A 14,901-nucleotide genomic window follows, 5' to 3' on the forward strand; every position below is an offset into this window, starting at 1 on the left:
ATTGGTACTTAAAAAGTCAAAACTATTGGTTGGTTTGATTAAATGCCAGATAAGTGATATTGATAAGGACTACTGGCTAGAGTAGCCAGTGAAGGAGGATGTAACAAAGACGTATAAAGTAAAACTTAAAAGATTCAAAAGTTTGGTCAAGTAAAAGCACCAAGTAAGCCACAAATTCCAGGAAAAGGGATCAGCAAAAGTAAGGACAATAAGCAAGGCATAGGCATGAGATATTGACTAGGTCAGTCTGGTTTTTAGACAGAGTACATGTTAACAGACTCTATGATGGATTTAAAAGGAAATTGAAGACAGTTTTAGCAGGCTTTGAACATTACAAGAGGGATCCATGAAAAGTTTCAGAATAAAAACTAAGATAATATTAGAAATGGTAATCTGACAGTGGCAGGAAGGAGATTTTAGAGGTTTGAGGACGTGGAAGAAGAAGAATACCCATAAAGAGGATCTTGCAATAACCCTGCCTGAGGTTTCTAAGGACCAGATGATGCTTATAAAAATCTTGGGGAGTAGCTTTTAACATACCTATGCAGTCAACTTTCCTTTAAAACAAACTTATTTAACTGCTGTGTTCTAGACAAAATTACCAGACAAAAGGAATTCCTGAAAATGAAAGTATGTGTATAAAAGAAATATTATCCTGTTGTATTTTTATTTGGTTTTCATAGGTCCCTATAGAAACCCATATTCTCACATTCTTTAAGCCTACAGAGAAGGACAGGAAATAATGACAAAGATTTCAGTAAGAGTTTGCCTAGAGCAAAATAGTCACTGCCACCCATGATCTCTATTAGGCATCCCCTCGATAGTGATGGGGACCCATCCTGAAATAGAAGACTGTGCCACTTATTGCTCAAGTCACAGCTATACTTGATATAGTCACAGAGCCTGGAGAATCTGTTGTCAATTATTTTCAGTCCTAACCAGCCATGAGATAACCCCAGCAGAGGAGAGAAAACAAGCACACGCATTTTTTGAAAGCAGGTTTATGATCCCCACTTGTATTCAAAAGATTAACACTTGGATATCCACCTATACTAGAAGCACACGGGACCAGGCGTAAGTAAAGGTCAGCAGAGCAGTAAAGATTTAGCAGGTGAAACCGATTGTTTACAAGTCTAATCTTTGTGGAAAATAAGAGTGTTTATTGTACCATTCAGTTTCTTCTCTTTTAACACATTTAAACTATGTTCGAAATGAAATATATTATAAATCTTCAATCGGTCTTGCGTCCTTTTAGTTTAACTCTCAGGACTCAGAAACTGGATCTTGCATATTCCTATTGGTGTTTAGTACGCTTCAGTAACCCCTACAATATTGGAAATAATGTGATTAATAGTAATGATCCTGTGTTACTTCTCATGGGAGAGGCTTAATGATATTGCACAGGAAGTTTCATGGTGTTTATGTTAATCTTTTACGGGGGTCCACTTTCATCTCCAATTTCTATCAGGAAATGACTCTTCTTGCCAAAACAAGTTTCAAACTTCCCTTCTTTCACATGGGCCCATGAGAACACTTATCATGCCCAAGACGGCTGAGGCACATGAGGGAACTCAGCTACAACCAGAGAGCATTAAGGTTAGGTCAAAAATATTGCAGTCAAAAGGCCCAGAGGTAGCATCTTACAGAAGCCAACTAGAGTGAGGCAAAGGTGCTATAGAAATAAATTTATAGTCAGTACTTAAAGCTTTGCTTATGCTCTTGCTCAAAGAATAGAACTATGTCTTAGTTAGGGCCATGATGAAAGGATAGCCCAACAAAGACCATAGAAATTATCATTTCATGTCATATCTTAGGTCCAAGGACAGGCCTAGATGAATCTGAAGTATTCTCATGGATTTCCTGGTTAAAGGTCTCCATCAACTAACTGGTGATGAGGAACCCACTGTTTATCCTTTACAATCCATCTTATTTCAGCATTCATAGTACTTATTTTAAAAATGAAAAAATAAGCATTTTCTGCTGATTGGACATCTTCATAAAGCCCAGGTTAAAAAAAAAAAAAAAGAAAAGAAACTCTTAAAAGTGCTATTATATACAGATAGTACTGTGGGCTCCCGTGTGACTTTTAGGGAATTCAAGATTCTATGTCTCCATAGGCCTAACCAGGTAAAGAAATCCTCTTATAGAATGATGTCTTTAAAAAGTTGCTTTATTTCTTTACTCATGTGCCATAACTTATCAATGCAATCAATGATTACTCTCCAAATATAAATTAAAGATGATCATGAGGATCCCACTGTCTTTCTTTTAGAAAGAACTACACAATATGGTAATTAGGAGTGTGGATCCAATCCATTTGTCTTCATTTCAGTTTCTCAATTCTCTTTAATGCAACATAACCTTTTATTTGTTTCCTTATTTTTTTATGTGTCAGTGGTTTTTCAAATACTTCTATGTGTGCTACAGAAAATGATATTGGTGTCAGGAGCTGCCACTAGTTTATATTATCTAATTTCCTTGCGCTGTCAGTTTCCTTACCTAAAACATAAGATGACTGGATTACATCAGTGGTTTCTAGTGCCGGACTTCTATGACACCAGTGCAAGAGAGTAGAGGCAACAGTGAAAGGAAAGTGAGGGAATGTCAACGGCAGGGGCCTCAAAGCTGCCTCCTCCCTGCAGCTTAACTACACAGCTCTCTTTTTATTTTACCCTTTCAGCTGTTTTAGAAACTAGGGCTATGCCTATGACTTCACTTGGAACAACAACAACAAAAAAGAGGTCCACTTACAAAAATAATTAAAAACCAATAAATTTTTTTCTAAAAAGTCTAAACTTTCCATTTCTAATTAATTGAATTATTAAAAACATTCAAGATGTTAATAGCTTAGGCATGGCTTTTAGCTACACTAATAAAGGTAAGGCGATTGAGACAGAAGCAAGTAGTCTAATCCCAGATCACATAACAAATGATTGCATGACCAGAATCCAAACCTCCTAACTTTTAGTGCTTTATTCGCTAGCATCACACAATAGCAAGGCTGTTGCTGTACTACCCACAGCTAAGGCATGCACTATTCCTATTAAAGTCTATGTGGCTGCTGCCCCCTGGAGTTGTGCAAAGTGACAGGCCTGCAGAACAATTCAAAATGGAAATAACTCTAAAACAATTATTACATGCTACATAGCCTCTTTAGAATTAGTTAACAAAACATCCACATATTTCAACTCCATATTGTAAAAGGGACAGCTTTCCTCTCTTGAAAAGTTTGTATAAATATAAAGCACTAGTTTAAGTATCAAATGTGAAAACAAGGAAGTGGCCTTAAATCTTGATTACAGAATTGGAAAATACGGCAATTTATTTAATAAATATTTCAGAATAACCAACAACTCAGAAAAAATAAAAGAGACCATAGAACAATTCTGAAAATAATATTTTGGGGAAATTGCCCTCAAATACAAATGCCTTTGAGTTAATAACCTCTTTATTTCATTAGACAGGTACTCTTTTGATAGAGACAGTTTGCTAGAAAGTTTACATTATGTTTCTTAATATAGGTATACACGTTTTAGATTACATGTGCAATTTAGATTACATCTATAAAAACAATTTACTGGAATGTATCTCAATATCAAAGACTTTAAAGTTATTTTCATAAAACTGTACAGTGCAGAAATAGTGCATTATATGCATTTCTCTCCCAGGCAGAGAAGCCAAGTCACAAAGAGATGCAGTGAGTTGCTGAAGGTATTAAGAAACTCGAGAACTGTCCCTGCAAGGTAGAAATCCTGATTTAAACAATGTGACTATGTCCCATGTCCCATTTAACCACAAAATAGGCAATTAAAGTCTCGCTCAAATTATGTTGAAGACATACAGTTTCAGGAAACATTGACCTACAATTTTTTCATAAAAAGGGGTTATTTTTCATTATAAACTGAAAACTCCAGTCAATAGCTGTATTAGAAATCATAAAAAGTAAGGTTTTAACTCTGACTGCCAATATTTATAATACTTCAGAAAATGAGTATTAGATAAAACATGTAATTTGGTTCCATATGGTGAAATGTAACATAATAGAGCATCTCTAAAATGATATAACCTGGAGAAAAGTTGTTAATATGATTAAATTCTACCCTGCACAGGATACTCAGTAGATCACTGTAAAAGATAACAGTGGAATATGCTTGGTGATTAATTTCTGTAGAACAGATGTAGGCTTGAACCTCTAAAAACTAATTTCAGTGCAAATATTAGCATCTCAACAAAGCAGTATCTCTCAAAACTGGTAAAATTAAACAGAGCAAGTACCAACAAGTTTGTAGGTATCAGAAAATCCGTTTTGATCATTTATTTCATTTATGTTTTAGGCACTTACAAACTACACATGGATATCCAACAGTAGCAGAACACTATAATATAAAGCCAAAACTTATGGCTATTTTTAAGAACATGTTAACTTTTCCTAATAACCAGCTTGATATAATACAAAAATAATACCGCTTTAAAGCATTGTAATGTTTAAGCCATCCTAATTCAATTTATTGTCTAAAATATGCGCTGTGCATAGCCATTAATCTCAAGGTGGCTCTAATCAAGCTTCCAAGAGTACTTAGAAAGAGCACAATTCATTGCCTCACTAGCATTTTTTAAATAGCAGTGGTCCACCTTCCTTCCTTGGTCAAGAGGGGAAAAGAAAGAAAGAAAAAGGGTAAGAGGGACTTCTCTGTGGAAAGGTTTGGCCTTGGAGTCAAGGCTTTTAAGATGTGCCAGTGATCTTGGATCGATGCCTTTTTATTTTCTTTCAGGAATAAATCTGAGCAATGGAATGGCTTGTGATTGTCTGGCCAACCAGCCATATCAGATTTATCAGAAAGAATGAAAACTGGCTCAGAGGACTCCTGCAGTGGCTGAGTGGCAGGTTACTGGGAAAGACACAAACAAAAACAATATACTTAGTGGCGGAAGGGAAAATATATATTAACACATGTAAACTCAATAAATACTAAGATGTAAAGAGAGAATCTATAGTAACAGAAAGGGTGAATGCATAAGATAGATGATAAATAGTACTTCTATTTAAAAACCAAAGGGATGAAAGCTCATGAATACTAAATATTTGAATCCACTTTGAGGAGGAAATATGATTTTCCATCAAATAAATGCAAACTCTAAAAATCAGCCAATGCAAACTTACTGTGTTCAAGTTAGAATAAAAAATGCATAAATCTTCCACAAAGTTCATGCTCTGATAAATATTCTAATGTAATTTCTTAATTAAGACACATTTCCAGTGACTAAATGAAAATATATATATAAAGCAGTAAGTGCCTTGATTTTCAACAAAATTTCACTTTCTATGCATACATGATTAAAATAAATAAAAGCAGTTGAGTTTAAGAGCAAAAAAAAAGGAATACTGATATAACTGGAGTCATTTCATCACAACAGAACAGTTACAGTATTTCCAAGCGATTTGCAGTTATACTAATAGATATTAATTTATTTAGACATATTGTGAAGAAAAAAATAACACCTTCTTCTAAAAAGCCCCCATATATATATATATGAGAATTTCAAATTAAAAAGAAAACATTGTACCGATAGATGTGCTTACAGTAAACACTTGTAAGAAAGAGAATTGATGCTTTCTTGAAAATATATTTAACACGTTTTCACCACTTAACTTTTATTAACATTTTTCTTCTCAAATGAAAAATAACCCCACGATTTTGGAGATATAATGATGTATCTTAAATATGTACGAAAGCTATATGTACTTTTATAGAATGAAAAGCAAGACTGAGTTACCTGCAAAAAAGAAATGGGAACTGAACTTGTTCATCGTTTATCTACTAAGGTATATAAGAGTACCACCTCAATGCTACTATACATTTTCTTCAATACAAAGGCAATATTGATAATTTTCCATTATACAAGGAAGACGAATTTTAGAATCATTCCTTTGGTTAGCAAAGGCTTTATAATTGCCATATAAAGAGACTTTGGCTATATCTAGATACAATATATCTAAATAAAATGCATAATTGAAAATGAGACAAAGTCCTTTAGAATTTCTAAAAAACATCCTCTCTAATGCTGAATTTTTTCCATGCAAAAGAAAAAAGAGGTTCTCTTCTGTTACAATTAAGAAATATCTTAAAGATCTATACAACAGCATCCCCCGCCCTATATTTTTATTCTGTTCACATAGAGCAGTAAATAAGGTGCATTCCTTCTGCTTAAGAAATTAGCATTTCAAAAATATGCCACTTTCCCCTGAACTCCAAGCGTGTCTAATAATGCGAGAAGCAGATTGTCTTCCCTCGTTTCCTTAATTTGTTTCATCTAAAAGCAATTCACTCAACATCTTGTCGCCCTCTGGCAGCTTAGTTTACTTATCCGCACTTAATTTCTCATTTGGACCAAAACAAACTCCTCCAAACTGCTACTGACTGCTAACCGCGAGAGGGGAGACGCGCAATATGTATTTAGTTGGGAACACACAGCCACACACATACATAGGCACAAACACACACAGCCTCACTCATACCCCAGACAGTAACTTGTTTTTATAATAGCACTGCATTAAAACCAGCTGAACTTTCCCTGCCAGGTGCGGCAGGGTGGGGGTGGGGGAGGATGAAAAACGAAGTCCCCCGGGGCATTTACAGTTTCCAATGGATCACCTTAGTATGCGTGTTGCAATTATACCAGGGATGCACCCGAGAGCTTTTCTTTGTGCGGCCCTTTCATCTGGATCACTTTGTGTTTTGAACAAGTGAGGCTCGCCTTTGTGCCCCCAGAATTTCAAGTACAGAGTCACACACGGAACAACAATGGCACGCTAATCCTCGCGCTCTAAATGGGCTCACTTGTGGGTCTGACAATTCGCCCAGGGAAACGAGAAGAGACGAAGCGAGGGCGCGAGCTAGTGTCGCCTGAGACGAGGAAGAGGACAGCTGCAGAACTAATTTGGATTACATTCCTTGCAGAAATTCTGAAAAGGGCTTTTCGGCATAGCTCAACTCGGAGCCACACAGTTAATACCAAAATTGCTGCGGACTCGGAGCGGGGTCCCCCAGTGGCAGAGGCTGAACCAGACAGCCCCCAGTAGGTCGCCTCGTAGAAATTCCTCTCGGCTAAGCCTGCATGTCGGTCGCCAATGCCTTTGAATGGGTCAATGTGCATAATCAACCCATTGAGGGAAAATATGAAGGGACTCGAAGTGGGGAGGGAGATAAAAAGAGATGTATCTAAGAGGCCGCTTGGAATGTCAAGTCCGTGTTGGTGTGATTCCGGAGGTGGCTGGAGCGCGGGACCTGGTATGCGTGAAGAATTTCGGAGTAATTGGGAGGGTGCAAACGGCCAGCACAAACGCCTCGCATGTGCCATTCGAAGGTCATTTTGAAAGGCTCGATAATTGTAACTTGTTATTTACTAGGCAAAGGAGGCGGCGGCGGGGGCGGAGCGGGAAAACTACAGCTCGCCGTTTTCTTGGTGAGGTCAGAAGGACACCCTCCGGGGGCCTAAAGCGCTCCCTATCGCCACTCCCGGGGGCTTTATCACCTCAAGCTACTTCCCACGCTCCAGTCACCATCCCTGGATGGTTTCGGAAATCTCTCTGGCTCTCCAAAAGGCACCCCTTGGCCACGTCAAGACACCGGTCCTCCTCAGACCTCTCCCGTCCCACTTTCATCCCCAGGAAACTCTAGTGTCAGAAACTTTGAGCTCCATTGCACTGCAGGTGCTGTCATTAGTCCTGCAAGCCGTGGCGGGCCAGCCCCGCCGCGCTGCCTCTCGGGGTCAATTAGCCCTTTGCCTGCCCAGGTACCTGGGGCTCGAGCTCTCCAGCAAGCAGTGGCCGCGCACCCATCGCCGCTGCCGCTTTCGCCTCGGGTGGATCCAGTGACCCGCAGGCTCGGCAGCCTGGCCGGGCAGTAAACAGACAAGTTTGAAGGACTCCGGCCAATAGCAAGTTGAACTACAGGAAGAACTCTTCCCGGAGCCAAACACGGCAACCGACGGGAAGGCCGGGCTTCTGGCTCAAGTGTGCCAAGCCTTTTTTTTTTTTTTAAGAGGTCAGGCAGGCGAGTAAGCGCCCCTCAAGTCAATGGGGAGAGGGCTCCGGGAAGCCGGCGGAAGAGGCCCAGAACTCCGGGCCCCGGACCGAGGCGCGCCCGCCTGCTGCACTCCGGCTGCCCGGGCTGGGCGCGAGTTGCGTCTGACCCCACGAGGCTCGGGCGACTGGGGGCGCAGCGGTCGCCAGCAGCACACACAGGTGCAAAGCCCGGTTCTCTGAGCGCCGCTCTCCACCGCCCTTCGGGCTCGGCTCGGGAGAGGCCCAGCCAGCACCGCCCCAGGACCGCGGCCCCGGCGGTGCGGGTTCTTTCCTCGGGGACCCGACAGGGACAGAAGAGTCTCCTCTGACTGGGGATTTGGGTCTCCCATGTCCCGAACAACAGGCGCCACCAGAAGGGATCCCGCTTAGGCTCCCACACAAAACGCTCGGGAAAGAAAAGCAGGGGGTTAAGGAGAGAAAAGAGGGACTCAGAGTGATTTTTCACGATAAATAAAGCACACGCACACATACTGGGTAAGTTTCAAATGGAAAGAGGGGCGACCGAAAGCCCAGGGAAGAGGCCCCGGTCAAGCGGTCCCTCCACGCCTCCCGGGATGGGTGAAGAGGGCAGGGGAGCCACTCGAGGCAGCCCCGCCGGCGGCTGCAGGTTCGGCGACCGGAGTGCCAGAAGGAACCCACCTGACTGAGAATCGCTGGGCTGGACGGTCCCCGCCGCCACGAGAAGGCTCACCCAGACCCAAAGTCCTGTCGCCGGCTTCATTTTTTGGAAGTCTCAGATCCCGTGCTGACAATTACATGTCCAAATGGCATATCCCCCTTTCGGGCACGCGGAGGAGATCCCCCAGCCGGGCGCGCGTGGGGGTGCGAGGGGGGCGGGCGCGGCGCGCGCGGTGTGGCGACTCCCAGGGCGGGCGACCGAGTCCGCGCCCGCGGGTCCAGGGCCGGGGCCCGAGGAGGGGGCGAGTGTGAGCGCGTGTGTGCGCGTGTGGGAGTGTGCTCGGTGTGTGCGCTTGGCGCTCTGGGCCGGACTGTGCAGCTATTTCCCCGCGTGAGCCTTCGCTTGCTCGCTCCCTCCTCACTTTCTCTCTCTCTCACTGGTTGGTCAACAATAAAAAAGGAAGGGGGGCGAAAGGTTTCCAAAAAAAGTTGATTGCAAAGAGGCGGTAGGTTTCCGGCCTCTCCCCGCAGCCGGGCTATGTTCTGCTCCTTCTTCAGTTTCCTTGCACCTCCAGTCCAAATCGGGAGGGGAGCGGGCGGGGGGAGCTTCTCGCTTCTCCCCGGATCCCGTCCTTCTTTTTCCTGTCAGCTTTCCTCACACTTGTCCGGCGGCTGCGGTAATTAAAGCTCCGAGCGTCATTTCCAGCGCTCCGCGGTCTCCAGCTGCAGCCCACAGAGAAATTAATAAGACGCCAGGAAAAAAAAAAAAAAAAAGGTGCGGGGGGCGGTGGGAATAAAACAACCCTCCACGCAACCAGGCCGGTTCTGCTCAGCCGCGCAAACCCCGCCCATGCTCTGACCCAACTAGCCACGCCCTTCCCCCCCCCCAAAGGGAAATCTTATTGGCTCAGCCACTCCCCAAAATCCTGGGCCTCCGGAGTTGGGAAAACACCTGTCAGGGAAAGGGAGCCTCTTGGTGGGGGCAGGGGAAGCTGGATTTAAAGGGCTCACCGAAGCCATGCACTGAAGCACTCGTCTTCCCTCCCTGGCAGAGGCCTGGGACAGCTGGCCTGCTGAGTGGACGGACCATCGGAGGGCCGCTCACGGAAATTTTTTTTTTTTTTAAACAAGAAAGTCAGAATTTTCTCCGTTGCCCCACGGTGCTCATCTACAGACAAGACTTTCCCTAGAAATAAAAGAAAAGTCAATGTTGCTTTCAGCAAAAAGCCTCCGCCCGCAGCACTCTGCCACTCATGGTCCACAATTAGAAAGTACTTTAAAAGTGTGTACAGCAAGTAACTGGTAGCCCCTGAGGATTAGGTAGTGGTAGGGGTATAATCACCGCCCCGCCTCCCGCCCCCAGTTATGCCATCTCTCCGATTACTCCCACATTTCTAAACTGACCAACATTGAGCCAAACTAAACTTTCACATTTATAAAGGCATATCCTTTGATTTTTAGATTTTATGTTTTTTTTTCACCTTTGGAGTGCATTCTTATTAAGCAGATTCTAGTCCAAAGCCACTGATTTGATCTTAAAGGGCTAGAAATTGTCCCCAGCCTGAAAGAATTTAAGGAGGCCACATCAGAACATAATTAACCTTAAATGATTCTGTTTATTCTACAGTAGACCCAGCTTTAGGCCCCTTCCTTGTCCTCACTCTGCACATTCATGGTCCCTAATCCGGAGGTCATTGCTAGTTACGAAAGTCTCTGACCTTTTCTGAATCTAAAATATTCTGGGACTGGGTCATTTCAATGTACATATTCCTTGCCTTTTACAGCTCTGAAACCGCACCCTGGCAAGGGCCAGAATCTGCTGGGGGTAGTTATTGGTTTGCTATTTGTACAGGCATTCTATGTATGAATCACTTTCCTTTTTTGGTTTTTCTAGAAGCAGCAAATATATAAATAAAAAGTATCAGGGGAGCTTAAAAATCAAACCACCCTGCCTTTCATTTGAGACCTTGATCTCCATTTCCCACTCTCTTATCTATAGCCCCATCCCTTAAGAATTTCCATGGAGCTGAGAACAGATAGGAGGTACAGATGCCTGAAGCCTGAAGCTTTCCCTTTCTTAGACCCACAGCAAATAACAGGCTCCATGAAGACGCCAAACAAGCTGAGCGTGCGGTTTTACCAGAAGCAGCCTAGGGCAGGGAGGAACTAAGCCTAGAGCAGATGACGGAGACTTGACCAGAATGGTACTGATTGCAGCAAAACTGTGCACACTGCTCTTTGGGATTATCTTTGTTTTCTTTTCTTTTCTTTTCTTTTATTGCTCTTTCTCTCTGTTTTCTCTTCTTTCATTCAATCTCTTCTCATTCCCCTTGTCTTAAATCCTTTTGAAATTCTCAGGCACCTCTCTTCCATAAAAGCTACTTCTTTTCAAAACTTACTTTCTGTCCCTAGAATGACAATTTAAATGAGAAAAACATCTTGCTTTTGTAAAAGTTTAAGTCTCTGTAGTAAAAAAAAAAAAAAAAAGAAAGAAAGTCTGGTTTCTGATGGCAATTATGTTGCACGAAGTGAAGGAATGGGCCAGGTGTGGTGGCTCATGCTTGTAATTCTAGCATTTTGGGAGGCTGAAGTGGGAGGATCCCTTGAGGCCGGAAGTTCCAGACCAACCTGGGCAACATAGTGAGACCTCATCTCTACCTTTTTTTTTTTTTTTAATGAGCTGGGTATGGTGGTGCACACCTGTAGTCTTAGCTATTGGGAGGCTGAGATGGGATAGAATTGCTTGAGCCCAGGAGTTAGTAGTTACAGTGAGCTATGATCATGCCACTGCACTCCAACCTGGGAGATAGAGCAAGACCCTGTCTCTAAAAAAAAAAAAAAAGAAAAAAAGAAAAAAAGAAAAAGAAAAAGACAAAGTGAATAAATGAGTTGCATATTTTCGCTTAAATTGTAGGGCAAAAACTTCATGGCCTGAATATTTTGGATTTTTTTATAGTTGTGCCAATTATGTTAGTTTTTGTTCCCCTGTCAATTTTATAGCTTTTCTATAACAGAATATCTTCTATATGCCCTGCTCTCACCCATATCTTCTAGAATAATTCTTGACAAAGGAGGATTTTCCATTAATATTCATTGGTTTAAAAAAACACTTAGTATATATTTTTGTGGATATTAAACAGCCCATACAAGGATTCACCTATTACATTACCCAACATACCCACAGTTTCCCTCTAATTCTGTTTGTTCTGCCTTGATCCCCATTTTACTCATTCTAACATTGAAACAACAATTTTAAATATGTGGCCACAGATGGGTATCTGAACAGCAGCCTATAAAATGATTTGACATCAAAGCTTTTGCCAAAAAAAGCATGATATATTTGATGGTCCCTTGTCTACCCAATCAGATTCCAGCTCAGATAATTTGAAATGTAGACAGGAAGGTAGTACCCTGTATGGGCAAGCCAAAGGATGAGAAAGAAGCCATGAGCTCAAGTCAAGAATCAGTTATTTCAGTGTCTACCCTCATTTGCTTCCCATCTCATCTAACTCATTATAAGAAACAAATACCAGAGTAGGGAATATTTACTAGCTGATGTAGAAAGGACATGATACTTGGATTGTTAGAGGCCAAGATGAATCTCTGTATTTCTTTACTTTTCCATATAGCTTGATAATAAATCCCTATTAGGGGACCTAACTAGAATGTGTTGCTGTTACTCAGAACCTGCATAAAAATTATGTGGGTAACACAATGTGTTACTTAGCAAGCCACGAATGAATACCTGGAATTACCTGCTGAGTGCCCATTTTCCAGAAACAGCCCTTTCCTCAGTTCTACATGTTTAACTTGGATCTACCTCCATGCTACAACAACTCCCACTCCCTGGCTCTAAGTTGGATCACTCAAAACACCAAGTTGAACCAAGTAAAATGCCGTGCTCACTGTTAATTGGATGGGACTTCCACTGAGTCCTCTATCTGGCAGTTTTTGTGAATGAAATAAAGAGTTTATATCCAGTCTTTCATGGATAGCTTTTGAGATCTAAAACTCCACATCTAGTTTTTCTTTCCTTCTATATAGGAATAACGAGGCCGTGGTAAGAATGAAGCTACTGTTTGAAAGAATCAAAATCTCAGATGGATCTGGAGAATATTCAAGCTCTTCCTGTGGGTTAGTTGTTCATGTCCCCTTTTGCCTTAAGCTAGTTCAATTTTCATTGTTGTTACCTGAAACTAGAACAGTGTGAAATGGGACTAGAACTTCTCCAACTTGAGAGAGATCATAGAGGTCATTATGCCCTTGAGAACAATATCTTGCTATGGCCCATATTCTTTTGTTTTCCTTCCAGATCTCTCACACTTTCCCTTGGTTGAAGCTGTAACCCCAATATAGAGATGGCTTTGTCCTGTGATGCTTTTTCATATCCCCTTCTCCTCTTCATTTCTTCCATTATTAACAGAATTCAAGGAGAGTCTTGACATAATGAGTGACAGAATGCTGCTGTTTGGAGAAAGGAACACATTGAACTCAGAATTCAGTGTAAAATTATTACACATCCCTGACTTTGTCCCAGAGTCTTATAGTTCATTCCAATCTTCAGCTTGTTTCTAAGACTTCCCTAAAGGTCATATTAGAGCTTGCTGCTGTAAATATTTTGCGATCGGCCATAAATATCAATTTGGGACAAATGTCAAGTAAGAAAAGAAAACAAGACTCTATTACAAATCAGTTATCTTCTCAACATTTAAAAATATATAATTATAATTTCACTTCTTGTGCCTTATCTTCCTCCTCATCTTTCTAAGTCATCTTGTGATCATGAGCAATTCAATTCATATACCTGTGCCCATTTCCTCACCTTTAAAGGAAGGGCTTGTTACATCCCAAATCTAATACTTTATGACTCTCTGATTTACTCTTCACCTACTAAGTGCTTGTCAAAATTCCCATATACTTTAATTTTCTCTTACATTCCTTCTTCTTTACTCCCACTCACCCCCACACACATCTTCATCTGGGACACCAGATGAACACACCTTAAACTATCATTCTTAGCTCAGGCTGCTATATCAAATACCATTGACTGGGTGGCTTAAACAGCAAACATTTATTTCTCACAATTCTGGAGGCTGAGAAGTCCAAGATCAAGTTGCTAGCTGATTTGGTTCCTGGAGAGGACCCTCTTCTCGTTTGCAGATGGGCTCCTTCTTGCTATATCTTCACATGGCAGAGAGAGCCAGAGAGAGAGAGAGAGAGAATGAGATTCACTCCCCTGTTTCTTCTTTGTTTAAGATCACTAATCCGATTCATGAAGGTTCCACCCTCATGATATAATTAGCCAAAACCCTATGTCCAAATACTATCAGATGGAGGATTAGGACTTCAAGATGTGAATTTGGGGATACACAAATATTCAGTTCATAGCAAGGCCTTAGGAAAATGTGCAGATAAGCTCACTTCTGTATTACTGAGAATTGATCAACAATTGGGCTCTTTACCACTCTTTCAGCCAAGGAGAAACTGGTAAATACCAACCAGGCTCGGCATTATGATAATCAAGCAGATGACAGACACAGTGGTGGTAGATTTTGCTTGTTATTAATAGTTTGTTGACCTAGCATTTGAAATAACACCTTTCCTCTTAACCCTCTGACTTCTGGAATTCTCTGATATTTTGGTGACATTCAATGTTTCAAGGCCAAAAACAACCACTGAAAAATTCAAATATGTTTTAAATGCACAAATACAGGTTAACTTAAAAAATCCTTTTGTTGCCTTAATTTAATATTCAAGGAGGATGTTCCCAAGATTATTTTACCTTTGGTTAGTAAGCGTTGTTTTCCTTCTATGTGCATGATTAAGCTTTAATTTTTTAAGTGCTACGGAGGAGTGACTGAACATAAATCAATCAAATCTGTTTTGCTTTTATGTCCGTTTACCAATGCCTGTCCAAGTTCTTATGGACATTTTTGATTTGTGGTTGAAACTATAAAACAATTTAAGACGTGTGGAAAGAGTAATGTTTTCCAAAAAGATTATGCAGAAAGATTTTTCTAGTAAAATATTTTTCTGTTGTGTATCTGTTTTATATATTTTCTTAAAACCAAGATATTGTGATCCATGTAGCTTTTTGTACTGCTATGTAAGCTTAAAGAGAAAGAAAACCTCCAATAGCAGTTGCCAATTAAAAACTAGAAAGAAAAGAGACATTTCTCCTTTTTGCTTTTCTGTAT

At 41.2% G+C, this 14,901-nt stretch overlaps 1 protein-coding gene across 4 annotated transcripts in view; it reads right to left on the bottom strand.

The window, feature by feature from the left end:
* ERBB4 (erb-b2 receptor tyrosine kinase 4) overlaps positions 1–13,073 on the bottom strand; it is a 1,174,422-nt gene extending 1,161,349 nt beyond the window's left edge. For 2 of the 4 annotated variants that reach the window (XM_003812503.7, XM_003812506.7), the window contains exon 1: positions 8,726–13,072. In XM_003812503.7, the coding sequence (XP_003812551.2) occupies positions 8,726–8,807 (82 nt within the window). In that variant the 5' untranslated portion in view covers positions 8,808–13,072. Of the gene's footprint in view, positions 1–8,725 lie in introns of all 4 variants that reach the window. The other 2 variants (XM_003812504.7, XM_003812505.7) reach the window with 2 other exon arrangements.
* Between the last annotated feature and the right edge of the window lie 1,828 nt (positions 13,074–14,901).

This window comes from Pan paniscus, chromosome 13 (genome assembly GCF_029289425.2).
Source record: "Pan paniscus chromosome 13, NHGRI_mPanPan1-v2.0_pri, whole genome shotgun sequence".
Lineage (NCBI taxonomy): Eukaryota > Metazoa > Chordata > Mammalia > Primates > Hominidae > Pan > Pan paniscus.